Raw genomic sequence first — 13881 nt, 5'->3', positions numbered from 1 at the left:
TCCGACACCGCTGGAATAGTGCCGGCACGGGAGGTGAATATAGGCTTTTTTATTTTATCAGGGCCAAACATTTAGATCAAGAAGGGGTTGTCCTAGTAGTAGACAACCCCTTTTCAGTTATGTCTTATTTACTTTAGAGACCCCCTAAGGGGCAATTTATTTATACCACTGTCTGCAGTGAAAACATCAGCTCATTCCGTATCAAGCCCTCACAAATCTCTGCTGGCAAAAAAACGAAGCTTTCAGAATATGGTGATTCAAAGCAAACCTTTTTTGAGAAAAACATAGCAAGTAGCAAAACTTAAAAGAACTACAGTTATATGAAAAAGTTTGGGCACCCCTATTAATCTTAAGCTTAATGGTTTATAAAATTTGGTGTTTTTGCAACAGCTATTTCAGTTTGATATATGTAATAACTGTTGGACACAGTAGTGTTTCTGCCTTGAAATGAGGTTTATTGTACTAACAGAAAATGTGCAATCTGCTTTCAAACAAAATTTGAGAGGTGCATAAGTATGGGCACCTCACCAGAAAAGTGACATTAATATTTAGTAGATCCTCCTTTTGCAAAAATAACAGCCTCTATTCGCTTCCTGTAGCTTTTAATGAGTTCCTGGATCCTGGATGAAGGTATTTTTGACCATTCCTCTTTACAAAACAATTCCAGTTCAGTTAAGTTTGATGGTCGCCGAGCTTGGACAGCCCTCTTCAAATGATCCCACAGATGTTCAATGATATTCAGGTCTGGGGACTGGGATGGCCATTCCAGAACATTGTAATTGTTCCTCTGCATGAATGCCTGAGTAGATTTGGAGCGGTGTTTTGGATCATTGTCTTGCTGAAAGATCCATCCCCTGCGTAACTTCAACTTTATCACTGATTCTTGAACATTATTGTCAAGAATCTGCTGATACTGAGTGGAATCCATGCGTCCCTCAACTTTAACAAGATTCCCGGTGCCGACATTGGCCACACAGCCCCAAAGCATGATTGAACCTCCACCAAATTTTACTGTGGGTAGCAAGTGTTTTTCTTGGAATGCTGTGTTTTTTTGCCGCCATGCATAACGCCTTTTTGTATGACCAAACAACTCAATCTTGTTTCATCAGTCCACAGGACCTTCTTCCAAAAAGAAATTGGCTTCCCCAAATGTGCTTTTGCATACCTCAGCCGACTCTGTTTGTGGAGTGCTTGCAGAAACGGCTTCTTTCGCATCACTCTACCATACAGCTTCTCCTTGTGCAAAGTGCTTTGTATAGTTGACCGATGCACAGTGACACCATCTGCAGCAAGTTGTTGCTGCAGCTCTCTGGAGGTGGTCTGAGGATTGTTCTTGACTGATCTCACCATTCTTCTTCTCTGCCTTTCTGATGTTTTTCTTGGCCTGCCACTTCTGACCTTACCAAGAACTGTCCCTGCGTTCTTCCATTTCCTTACTATGTTCCTCACCGTGGAAACTGACAGGTTAAATCTCTGAGACAGCTTTTTGTATCCTTCCCCTGAACAACTATGTTGAATAATCTTTGTTTTCAGATCATTTGACAGTTGTTTTGAGGAGCCCATGATGCCACTCTTCAGAGGAGATTCAAACAGGAGAACAACTTGCAAGTGGCCACTTTAAGTAGCTTTTCTCATGATTGCATACACCTGGCTATGAAGTTCAAAGCTCAATGAGGTTAAAAAACCAAAAAAAGTGCTTTAGTAAGTCAGTAAAAAGTAGGTAGGAGTATTTAAAACAAGAAAATGATAAGGGTGCCCATACTTATGCACCTGTCAAATTTTGTTTGAATGCAGATTGCACATTTTCTGTTAGTACAATAAACCTCATTTCAAGGCAGAAACATTACTGTGTCCAACAGTTATTACATATATCAAACTGAAATAGCTGTTGCAAAAACACCAAATTTTATAAAACATTAAGCTTAAGATTAATAGGGGTGCCCAAACTTTTTCATATAACTGTATATACATTTTAAATTGCTGTAATTGTATTGACGCAAAGATTCAACTTATCAAATTTACTGCATAATGAATAGCGTAAAATCCTAAATAAAAACAATCTGTGAATTGCTGTTTTGTTTTCATTCTGCGTCCCAAAAATGAAACTAAAAAGCCATCAAAAAATACTTTGTACCCCAAAATATTACAAATGAAAACTTCTACTCATCTCTCAAAAAACAAGCCCCCACTTCTTAGCCTTGCAGTGCACCAAGCCATAGATAACTAGGCATGCGCAGGGCACTGATGAAGCCTGGTAGCGTAGATCCGTCTTCAATGCACATTCCCAGGGGGGCAGACCATTTTGCACATACACGAGATTTGCAAACAGTCTTTTGTGATGTCGCTCTTCATTAAGTCACTCCCTGAGGGACATGCTTACAAGATAAGAGTTAAGATTAGGCCGAGGAAATGAACGCTCTACCGGGCTAGTCCTCACAGATTTACATAGCGTGAGTGTGGATTAAAACTTGATTTTGCAATTATAGAGCAATCGCTTAGGTATCAAAAGGAGCTTATTAGAACGTAGAAATAGGGTGGTGGTTTAGAGGGACTAGAGCAGCTGTTTCCCTTTAAATAGAGTGTAACACCAGGGACTCCAGCTGCTGCTTTTGCTCCAAAGTGGAGCAATGAACCAGCACCTCTACTGAGCATGTAGAGTAGTAGATAACAGGGTAAAATTGAGATATAAGCACTGCTGGTTAAAGGGTTATTCCGAAATCATAATGTGGTCTCACTATTCAGTACATATAGAAATAATCAGTGTGTGACAATGCAACCTGTTTTTCTATAGGCTTAATAATGCCCTTCCATGGCTCGTTTTACCATATATGACACTGAATACGGTCTCCAGTAGTTCTATTGCTGTCAGTCCAGCATGCACAGATAAACCTAATGACCCTATTTAATAAATCATTCCCCAGCCCTCTCACAATATTGTCATTGCTCTAAAAGCCATGTTGTGGCAAACATCAGCTATCATTCTCCGACGATCCAACTGATACCTGCTCCACTTGCTCCTAATGACCCTGTCTAGTTTAAGAAAAACAGATGCACCTAATAACCCTGTCTAATAAAACATTCCAACAGCATTGTCATTGTTCTGACAGCCATGCCTATCCATGGGATAGGTAATAACCTGCTGATCAGAAGGTGTCCCTCCACTGGGACTTGCACTGATCGGTAAATCAAGAAATTATTTTCCCTGTTGCAGGTCTGACACCCATCCACCACTCCACTCATTCTCCAAAGGGCTGAAGGAAAAAGCCAAGCACAGCTCTCTGCAGCCCATACAGAAGGCATGCACACTGCACTCTATTCTAACAAGGATAAAAGTTCTCCCGAATAGTGCAGGTCCCAGTGGTTGGGACCCCCACTGATCAACATGTTATCACCTATCCTATGGATAAATGATAACTTGTTTTCAATAGACATCCCCTTTAATACAAGAAATAATAGAGCCCTACTATAATTTTGTAAGAATATTAGGAGGCACATGAGAAATCTGTTACTTGTGCTTTTATATGTAATGCATTTATATTGGGAGCTGAAAATTGTAGTAAAAGATGTTAAGGAATTAATATGTTATACTTAGCAGATCTAGGAGTAAAGAATAGTGTTGAGCGAGCACTAAAATGCTCGGGTGCTCGGGCCGAGCTCGCCGTGATACTCGGGTGCTCGACCCGAGCAACGAGCCCAATGTTAGTCTATGGGAGACCCGAGCATTTTTGCGGCGGCACCCCCGGCAGTCTTTTAAAGCCTAACAAGTGACAAAAACGATAGTGACCATGCTCAAATGACATGGGGACAGCATGGGGATCGCCCCAGGAAGCATTTCTGACCTCCAGGTCACTGCTGTCAACAACGTGGTCAGAAGTATTAAGCCACTTTTAAGGGCTCACAATAAAACGTTCAAAAACGAAACTGAAACTGCTTTCCTGTGAAATATGTTAAGGAAGTTCCTTTCCAGGGTAAAGACTTGTGTATAAGGTAAAATAAATAACAAAAAAAAAATACTCCTCCACACCTTGGGCTATGTTCACAAGTAGCATTTTTTATGCGTTTTTGCACTTTTGTATTGCTTTCAACCGTGACAAATGCATTCACCGGGAAATTTAAATTTTAACATTTTACAAACTTATCTGGCCATGTGCTGTGTGACACATGCATACAGTGCTGAAAAGACATGAGAACAGCATGGGGAAGACCCCTGGAAGCATCTGTGACACCCAGGTCACTGCCTAAAAGTGTGCCCATCAGAAGTCATCCTTGCCGCATCAGAAGATGCAGACTTGCAACTATCCCCGTGCAAGTCCTTCTCCCAGAGCGGTGTTCAATTGTACCTCCCCCATTCCTTGCAATGCAAGCGCAAGTATGCAGCCTGCCACCCTCCCACCCCCAGGCTGCAATACCATACTGCTTGCTTGCACTTGAAATTGGGCCTTTTAGGCATGTGGAGGCGGAATCTGGCCACCACGTCTTGGCTGCATTGGCGGCCTGGTGTCCATACTCAGTCCCCAGCCACCCGGCGGCCGGGTGTCCACACTCGGTCCCCAGCCGCCAGGGGGCGGCCGGGTGTCCATTCTCGGTCCCCATCCGCCAGGGGGCGGCCGGGTGTCCATACTCGGTCCCCATCCGCCAGGGGGCGGCCGGGTGTCCATACTCGGTCCCCAGCCGCCCCGCGGCCGGGTGTCCACACACGGTCCCCTGCCGCCCCTATTTCTCCTGTCACCTTCCCACACACTTTTCTTAGCCTGCCCTGCTTTAGGGCAGCATTGGATGAGTCCACCAGAGAACCAGACTCCTCCGGTAGGCCCTTGCTTCTCCATCAGGGGAGTTGAGAGTGCCAATGTGAGGAGCATGATGATGATGATGATATAAGTTAGCATCTGCTTTGTTTTCTTGGAATGCAAGCGTAAGTGTGCAGCCTGCCACCCACCCACCCCCAGCCTGCAATACCATACTGCTAGCTTGCACTTGAAATGGGGCCTTTTAGTTTGGAGGAGGCCGAAGCTGGCCACTACCTCCATCTCTGCTTTGGCAGCGAGGTATCCATACTCAGTCCCCAGCCGCCCGGCGGCCGGGTGTCCATACTCGGTCCCCAGCCGCCCGGCGGCCGGGTGTCCATGCTCGGTCCCCAGCCGCCCCGCGGCCGGGTGTCCACACACGGTCCCCAGCCGCCTGGGGGCGACCGGGTGTCCATAAACGGTCCCCAACCGCCCCTATTTCTCCTGTCACCTTCCCACACACTTTTCTTAGCCTGGCCTGCTTTAGGGCAGCATTGGACGAGCCCACCAGAGAACCAGACTCCTCCGGTAGGCCCTGGCTTCTCCATCAGGGGAGTTGAGAGTGCCAAGGTGAGGAGCATTATGATGATGATAGAAGTTAGCATCTGCTTTGTTTTCTTGGAATGTAAGCGCATGTATGTAGTAGCGGCTAGGCCTGAGGTGGTCAGCGTTTTAGCGCATATCCTACCTCCTCCGAGGATTGCTGGATGTTTTCCTGCTACTATCCCAGTTCTATGACTCCCGTTAAAACAAAGCTTCAGGTGATAAATGATGGATGAGGTGGTGGCAAAGGAGAAATAGCAGGAGGAACAGGGACCATTCACATCAATATCAGGCCAGTCAACCACACATGTCTTGTAGGATATGTTTCTGTAACAAAAGGAGCGGTTCGGCTACACAGTTATAGGGCATACAGTGAGTGCAATGCCTACCAAAAATTTCGAGGCACTCCAATGCCCCTTGGAAGTGACATGGAGGTCAGAGGGCCTTAACTAAACCGTTTTTTCCATTTATAGCAACTGGGTCTCCTGTACACTGTTGGCCTAAGCAGTGAATGGAAGGCTTTCCAAAAATTATGAGGAACTGCAATGCCCCTTGAAACCGACGTGGATTGCTAAAAACCTTCTACCCATTATTGGGGAGTGGGTCTCCCTTAGTTTTCGCCTTTGCATTGAAAAGCTAAAGCTGACTAAAATTAGGAGGAAATGCAATGCCCGTTGGAAGAGTCGTGGAGGTTAGAGGTAATTAAAAACAACATTTCAATGCCCCTTGGAAGAGCTGTGGAGTTCAGAGTGGCTTAAGAAGACGCTTTTAATGCCCCTCAGAAGAGACGTGGAGGTCCCAGTAGCTTAACAAGACGGTTTGAATGCCCCTTGGAAAAGTGGTCGAGGTCACAGTAGCTTAACAAGACGGTTTGAATGCCCCTTACAAGAGCCATACAGTACAGCATCTTAAAAATATTATTCCCATTATTGGGGAGTGGGTCTCCCACAGTCTTTGCTTATGCCTTCCAAGCAAAAGCTGACAAAAATAAGGACGGAGGAACTTGCAATGCTGGCAACATGGACCACGGTCACCCTGGTGGTATAGTGGTGGTGGAAGCTGAGGATAAGGAGAAGAGCAAAATACAGCCGAAATGAGGACGCGTATACCCATGTGTGAGTGTGAAGCGGTGCATGGGAATACACCTCCCGAAATAACACAGTGCATTTGACTTTATGTTACTGTGCTGTCATTTGGTGGTGATGAGAAGTCTGGCCCAATCCAGCCCTTGTTCATTTTGATAAGGGTCAGCTTGTCAGCATTGTCAGTTGACAGGCGAGTGCGCTTATCAATTATAATTCCCCCAGCGGCACTAAAAACATGCTCCGATAACACGCTAGCGGCAGGGCAGGCCAGGACCTCCAAGGCGTACAGAGCGAGTTCATTCCAAGTGTCCAGCTTGGATACCCAATAATTCAAAGGCACAGAGGAATCACGGAGGACGCTGGTATGGTCGGCAAGGTACTCACTCACCATCTTTTGAAACTTTCCACTCCTTGTGAGAGTGCCCCACTTCTCAGGGTCTGTCCGAAGGGAGGGTCTGAGAAAACTGTCCCAGAACGTTGACAGTGTTCCCCTGCCTCTGCTGGATTGGAGTTGCGTCTCTCGCGCATGTACGCCTTGGTTGGGCAACGAACTTTGACCTCTGCCGCTAGCGTGTTCAGATGGGAATTTTTTCTGCAGCAAGGGCCTTCTGGTACTGCGCCATTTTTGTAGACCTCTCCACCTCAGGAATAAGAGGGTGAAAGTTCTCCTTGTAGCGGGGGTCTAAAAGTGTCACCAAGAAGGCGTGCTAAGCTAGTAACATCACCGCGGAAGTGACGCGATGTGGCCGGGATAAGTGAGTGCTCGCTCCTGGTTAGAGAATAGGCGTGCATGCACACATGCGTGCGTGTCACCCGGCGGAGGAGTGTGTTCCAGGGGCCAGGAAGTAGCATTCCAAGGGTAATAATGTGCATTCCACTGCGGGAGTGTACAAGATCGTGCGTGAGAGATCAGAGGAGGACCCAAGATAGGAACGGGGGCAATCCATACACAGTAATCTGGAACATGAGGAGACATGCATTAGGAAACTAAACCTACAACAGAAGTCTTAATGATATTATATGTGCATCAACCCATTAACAGACAAGAATAAAACATTTACAATATGGTACCCAAAGTACCAAGAAGTCCACAATTCCCGAGAGTCCTGTTGGAAAATAACGGTTAGACTAGTACTTGATGGTAACCGGGGTGGCCCATAGGGACTCACATGAATGAGTGTAGATCATAATCTCTGTTGAGTCCCCTTGGGGACAAGGATTGCAGTTCATGGATCCAGTACGCTTCTCTCTGCTTTAATAAGCGAATGCGGTCGCCACCGTGGCGTAGTGGCAGGACCTGTTCGATCACTTGGAAGCGTAATTGTGCTATGTTGTGTCCTGCTGTGTTGAAGTGTTGGGGTATTGGTAAAAGTAAATTCTTGCACCTAATTGTAGATTTGTGCTTAGCAATTCTATCTTTCATAGGTTGTGTCGTCTCCCCTACATAAATTAAGCCGCATGGACATTTAATGAGATAAATGGCGTAGTTTGTGTTGCATGTGAAATAATCCTTAATAGCGTATTTCCTGCCTATTCGGGGGGTGATAGATGACGTCACCTTTAAGGATGTTGTGACATTGAAGGCATGGGAAGGTCCCCTTTTTTGGTGTTTGTAAAAATATTTGGCAGGGCCCTGGTTTTGTGGACCCTAGGTCTGCATGGACAAGTGAATCTTTAAGGTTCAGTGCTCTTTTGAAGCATGGCAAAAATGGTTGTTGGAAAGCTGTTATAGTGGGGTAACCTGTTTGTAGGATATTTCAATGCTTGCGTATTGTCCTATGTAAAATATAGGCCAGGGGATGGAATGTGTGGACAAACGGGATGCGGTTAGATGTGTCTGGACGAGGTTGTCTGTGTTTCTCGTGGTAGTTCTGTAAAAGCTTGTGAGGGTACCCCCTTTCTTCGAATTTTAGGGTCATCTCCTGTAGACTTTGGCTGCGGAGTGGTTCGAACGTGACTATGCGCCTGACTCTCTGAAATTGGGATTTAGGAATTGCACGTTTCATAGGTATTGGGTGATTGCTCGAAAAATGTAATAGAGTATTGCGATCAGTTGGTTTCCTAAAGAGGTCGGTAGTTAAAAGACCTGATTCCTCTTTAATGACTAGGGTGTCTAGGAAACTGACCTGTCTTAGGTGATAGTTCATGGTGAAACCCAGGCCAGGCCATGATGTATTAAGAATGTTGAAGAACTCCTCCAGGGTTTCCTGTGGGACCTCATATGCAAAAGATATCGTCAATGTAACGCCTCCATAGAATGGAATGATCTTGAAATAGGCGGTTGGAGTATATGATCTGTGACTCGAAGGCAGCCATGTAGCAATTTGCATAGGGGGGGGGCCACATTAGGCCCCATGGCGGTCGCTTTGACTTGTAGAAAGAATGTGTCTTGAAACAGAAAATAGTTTGTTGTAAGGACCAGGGTAAGTAGTTCTACACTAAGGTCAATGACCGATGGATCAGTGTGCGAGTCTCTGAGCCTTTGCTCTACCATAGTGATACCCTGGTTGTGAGGGATAGATGTGTAGAAACTCACAACATCAAAAGAGACTAAAATAGCTTCGGGGGGAACTTGTTTTAGCTCTGCTATTATGTCTAGAAAGGCTCCTGTGTCAAGTAGATAAGAGGGACTCCTCTGGGTAAGGGGTGTTAGAATCTTTTCTAAAAAGATAGAAAGTGGTGACAAAAGTGAGTCCTTGGAGTCAACTATAGGGCCGCCTGGGGGCTTGGTCAGACTTTTGTGGATCTTTAGTAATACGTAAAACACCGGAACAACTGCCAGGAAGCGTTGTAAAACTGAGGCTATGAGGGTATGCGTCTGTGACGTGGGGTCATTGGGAAGTTTCCGGTATGTGGACTCGTCACTGAATTTCGTAAGAATATTAGGAGGCACATGAGAAATCTGTTACCTGTGCTTTTATATATATATATATATATATATATATATATATATATATATATATATATATATATATATATATATATATAATGCTTATATGTAAGTAATGCATTTATATTGGGAGCTGAAAATTGTAGTAAAAGATGTTAAGGAAATAATATGTTCTACTTAGCGGATCTAGGAGTAAAGAAGCTTTATTCCAACTAATATTTCTTATGTAGCAGTAGCACAAAAATGAAGGGGCGGTCAAAAAGCCCAGAACTCAACTGGTCTTTCACCAAGCGATCCGTATCTGAGCCCTAAAGTGATACTTCCAGTCTGTGCTTATGTGCGGGTGACATATGACAGTGGCCGTGGCGGCCAAATGCTGGACTGCTGGCATCGCTGCTGAGCAGTGGGAGCCATGATGCCAGGAATACAGCTTGTGACTGCTGGGAGCTCAGCGCTGGATTGACCAGGTAGATATTGTGTCTTTTGGGTTTTGTTTTATTACATTGCCAGCTGTTTTTTTTTCATTAAATGTGGTTATAATTGTACAGCTACATGCTTTCAGTTACAGACATCTGTGAATTGTCTAGTATTAACTGTCTTAAAAGCCAAGTTGGTGAACTTTTTTGCCTGTCGTCACCAGGATCATGTGAGAACATTGGCTCCAACATTTGGATTCCCTATTTATGAGTTATCTGTCACAACAATGTGCCAATGTGATGGATCATTACCACCAAATTAGTCATTGATCTGGCAGATAAGACCCCAACCAAACACTAAAAAATGAGGTTCTGACACTAGATTGATGGCAGAGCATGCATAGTCCCTCTCCAATTAACCCCTTCACCACCTTGGGATTTTCTGTTTTTACGTTTTTTAGTTTTTTGCTCTCCTTCTTCCCAGAGCCGTACATTTTTTATTTTTCCATCAATAGGGCTTGTTTTTTTGTGGGACGAGTTGCACTTTTGAACGACACCATTGATTTTACCATGTAGTGTACCAGAAAACGGGAAAAGAATTTTCAGTGCGGTGAAATTGCAAAAATAAGTAGAATTTCCAAAATTATTCTTTGGAGTTTTTTTTTTTACCATGTTCACTAAATGCTAAAACTGACCTGCCATTTTGACTCTCCAGGTCATTACGAGTTTGTAGATACCAAACATGTTTTTTTGTTTTTTTATTTAAGTACTGAAAAAATATCCAAAATTTGTCACCATTTTTCGAGACCCATAGCATTTCCATTTTTTGGGATCTGGGGCCAGTTGAGGGCTTATTTTTTTTTAACACTGAGCTGATGCTTTTATTTATACCATTTTGGGGTAGATAATGTTTTGATCGTTCGTTATTGCATTTTATTTCAATGTTGCGGCAACCAAAAAAACTTAATTCTGGTATTTTTTTTTTTCTCATTACGCCGTCTACCAATCGGATTAATTATTTTTATATTTTGATAGATTGGACTTTTCCTTGTGTATTTTTTATTGTTTTATTTTGAATGGGGCAAAAAGGGGGGCGATTTTTTAAACTTTATATATTTTTTAATATTTTTAAAAACATTTTTTTTTTTACATGCTTCAATAGTCTCCTTAGGAGACTTGAAGCTGCGATCATCTGAAGCCCTGCTACATGTAGCAAAAATGATCATCTGCTATGAGCGCCGGCCACGGGGCAGCGCTCGTAGCAGAACGGTAATAACAAGCACAGGAGTCTCCAGCAGACCCCGTGTTGTCATTTCAACCCATTGGCGCCCAGCAATCATGTTACAAGGGCGCCGTTGGCGCAGGTCTTATGACGTGCTTCCAGCGCGTGCATGTTAAATGCTGCTGTCGAAGATTGACAGCAGCATTTAACATGTAAACATTCACAGGTGGATCGCGATTCCACATGACATGTGCCTGAAAAGATGCGGGCTCTGCGCTGGAGCCCACATCAAGGGGGGGAGGTGACCTATGACGTAGGTGATAAGTCGCGAAGGGGTTAAATGGATACTTTTCAATGACTTGTCACATGAATTAACCAATATCCTGTTGTCATTTCATCTTATCTCAACAGATAATTAATGGAAAGACTGGAGACATCATGTGTCAGAGCAGCATACAGGGCTTTTCATTAACATGCTGCTGCCTGCACCCTGATCAACACTTAGCAGCTGTCGGTGGGGAAGATGGAAGTGTCCAGGTTTGTCTCGTAACTCTTTTCAGTTGGTGTATGTATCTGCTCTTTGCATAACAGGTATATTATCTATTAGCATGCTATTTTTGCCTATTTAGAGATGCTAGGTTGGTCCATTGATGAGATTGACTGGACAATGGGTATAGGTTTTGCAGGCCCTTGGTTTTAGTTACTGCTTTGACGCATTGCAGGGGGCAAAAGAGCCAACGATTGGGCATGATCTTTCCTGTTCCTTATTTTTTTCTGTCTCTTTTTCAACATGGTGCTTTCTTGCTAGGTTGATTCCCATCTTAGCTAGAAAGGTGAGAGATGAAAGGACTGCAATTTGTAGACTGCTTGAAAGGAAATGCCGTTCTCCTAAGGAAAGGCAATACTTAGCATGCTCAAGTACGTGATTCACATTTATAAAATGTCAGTCCCTATGTTTCAAGAGACATTTATAGTGTGTGAAATCGGAATAACATATCTGAGTGCATACTCCTGTCAGTTTTCAGAAGTACACTGTCCTTTCTGTAAACTTTATAAGCAAGCACTGACTCATCTATATAACCGCTTCAGATCTTTTACTAACAAATGAGTAACATGTATATAAAATGTGATCACAGAGTGTAAAGAGAATTACCCAGGTGTGTGTAGTGGATAACATGAACTTATTGAGCCTTATTCATTCATGTTTAATCACTCTCCTACAACAGTATAGCATAAACATGCTAGCCATGCAGGGCTGAACGTGTACATGCAATAAATACATACATTAAAATAAGAGAGACAAGGAATTGGGGGCTTCGCTATTTGTATGACCACAGCCACCTACTGTGAAAGTAGTTAAAGAAATGACCAAAACTTCTAGGACATAGATTTTTGTTGTAGATTTGTTATGTTCAAAACCAAGTGTGCTTTGCTTTCTAAGGATTTTATAAAGAAAACTTATCTCCGGAAACAAATGAGATTAAGCCTGAGGGTTCGTCTACATTGCGCGATGCACAGTGCTAAGTGTCTACCGCTGGCAAGCACTCAGTGCTGGTTGGGGTGCACTCTGATCTCCATATCTTCTCTGAAGCCACTCGCTTGCTACACTTCCGGGTTTAATGAGTGATGGGCACAGACTAGCAGGAGCAAGAGAGAAGGGCATCAGGTGTGGCTCTTATCTGCGGCTTCCACCAGTCCGTGGCCGCTGCTCGCTACACCTGTAACAAGTGAGCGGCTTCATAGAGGAGCCGGTGACAAGAATGTACCCAAGCTCGTACTGACAATGTGATTGCGCCGCTGGGCTCCACCAGTCAATGCGTATGGGCATTTGAGTTTAGGGAGCTCTCGTTGTGAATCAAGCTCAAAAAAAAGGATTAAGACATGGATGGGCTGCAAGAAAAAAAAAACAAAGGCATACTCTTCTTCCAGATTCCCCATGGATCCAACACAAGCTGGTTCCAGAAGCTATACCTGCTTGGAAGTCACCAAATCACAGAAGGCTGTGTTTGGCTGCAGCGGTCAGGTAACTAAAAGGGCACGTCATCAGAGAAACATCTAATGACATTCTCTTCTAATCACTTGACCGCTGTTTTTCCACCTTATATATTTTCTTAAATTCTTATTTCAGACAATTCCTTTAAAGTGCACCTGTCAGCAGGATTGTGCTCAGTAAACTACATACACTGTCAGGTGGGCGACATTACACTGATTAATATGATACCTTGGTTGATGAAATCCGTCCAGCGGTTCTTTTATAATCTTTACTTTCATTTCTGCCATAATGATATGCTCGTGCTCTGGTGCTGTCATTATGTATTCCTATCTGTGCCTTGTGACAGGTCACTGTGCTTTGTGACCTGCCTACTGTTTTACATACTGACCATGTAATTTGTGTCACAAAGTGAAATTCACATTCCCCCCAAAATGGCCGCGGCCAGCGCATGCGCAGTAGCATCTCACGTTTGCCGAGAGATGCTACTGCGCACGCGCCATTTTGCTTTTGGAAAAAGAATTTAGTGCCGCAATATGGCGCAGCGATTTATTTCATAAATCAATAGTACACATGAAAATAAGAAACTTTGTGATATATCACAATCAGAGAAATCTGCTTCTTTCTTCTCCTGGACTGATCAGTCATATTCAAAATTATAAGTTTACAGGTAAAAATCTGTATTCAGTGAGACAGATTGTTATATTACTGTGATAAAATCTAGCAACTGCCACTTCCTATGTATTTGAGTAGAAGGTGGGAGGAGCTCTGCTTCTAGCTCCTCCCATCCTTAAAGGGGTATTCCCATCACCAAGATACTATCCCAATATGTAGTAGCAACTAGCTAATTAACTGTCACTATATCAGTGGTTGTAACCATGGATACCTAAGGTCCTGCAATGCCTGCACATGAGGAAAGAGACTTAGCGACTTAGTATAGAAAAACTATAC

General features: G+C 43.8%; 1 protein-coding gene across 1 annotated transcript in view; it reads left to right on the top strand.

The window, feature by feature from the left end:
• Positions 1–13881, top strand: part of APAF1 (apoptotic peptidase activating factor 1) — a 114288-nt gene that overhangs the window by 73755 nt on the left and 26652 nt on the right. The window contains exon 21 of the mRNA XM_073651445.1: positions 11352–11477. Within this exon, the coding sequence (XP_073507546.1) occupies positions 11352–11477 (126 nt within the window). The remainder of the gene's footprint in view (positions 1–11351; positions 11478–13881) is intronic.

This window comes from Phyllobates terribilis, unplaced genomic scaffold (genome assembly GCF_046119375.1).
Source record: "Phyllobates terribilis strain yellow unplaced genomic scaffold, ASM4611937v1 Scaffold_11__3_contigs__length_659146591, whole genome shotgun sequence".
Taxonomy (NCBI): domain Eukaryota; kingdom Metazoa; phylum Chordata; class Amphibia; order Anura; family Dendrobatidae; genus Phyllobates; species Phyllobates terribilis.
Note: the sequence above shows the minus strand (reverse complement) of the source record. Positions and strands in the feature narration are given on the sequence as shown.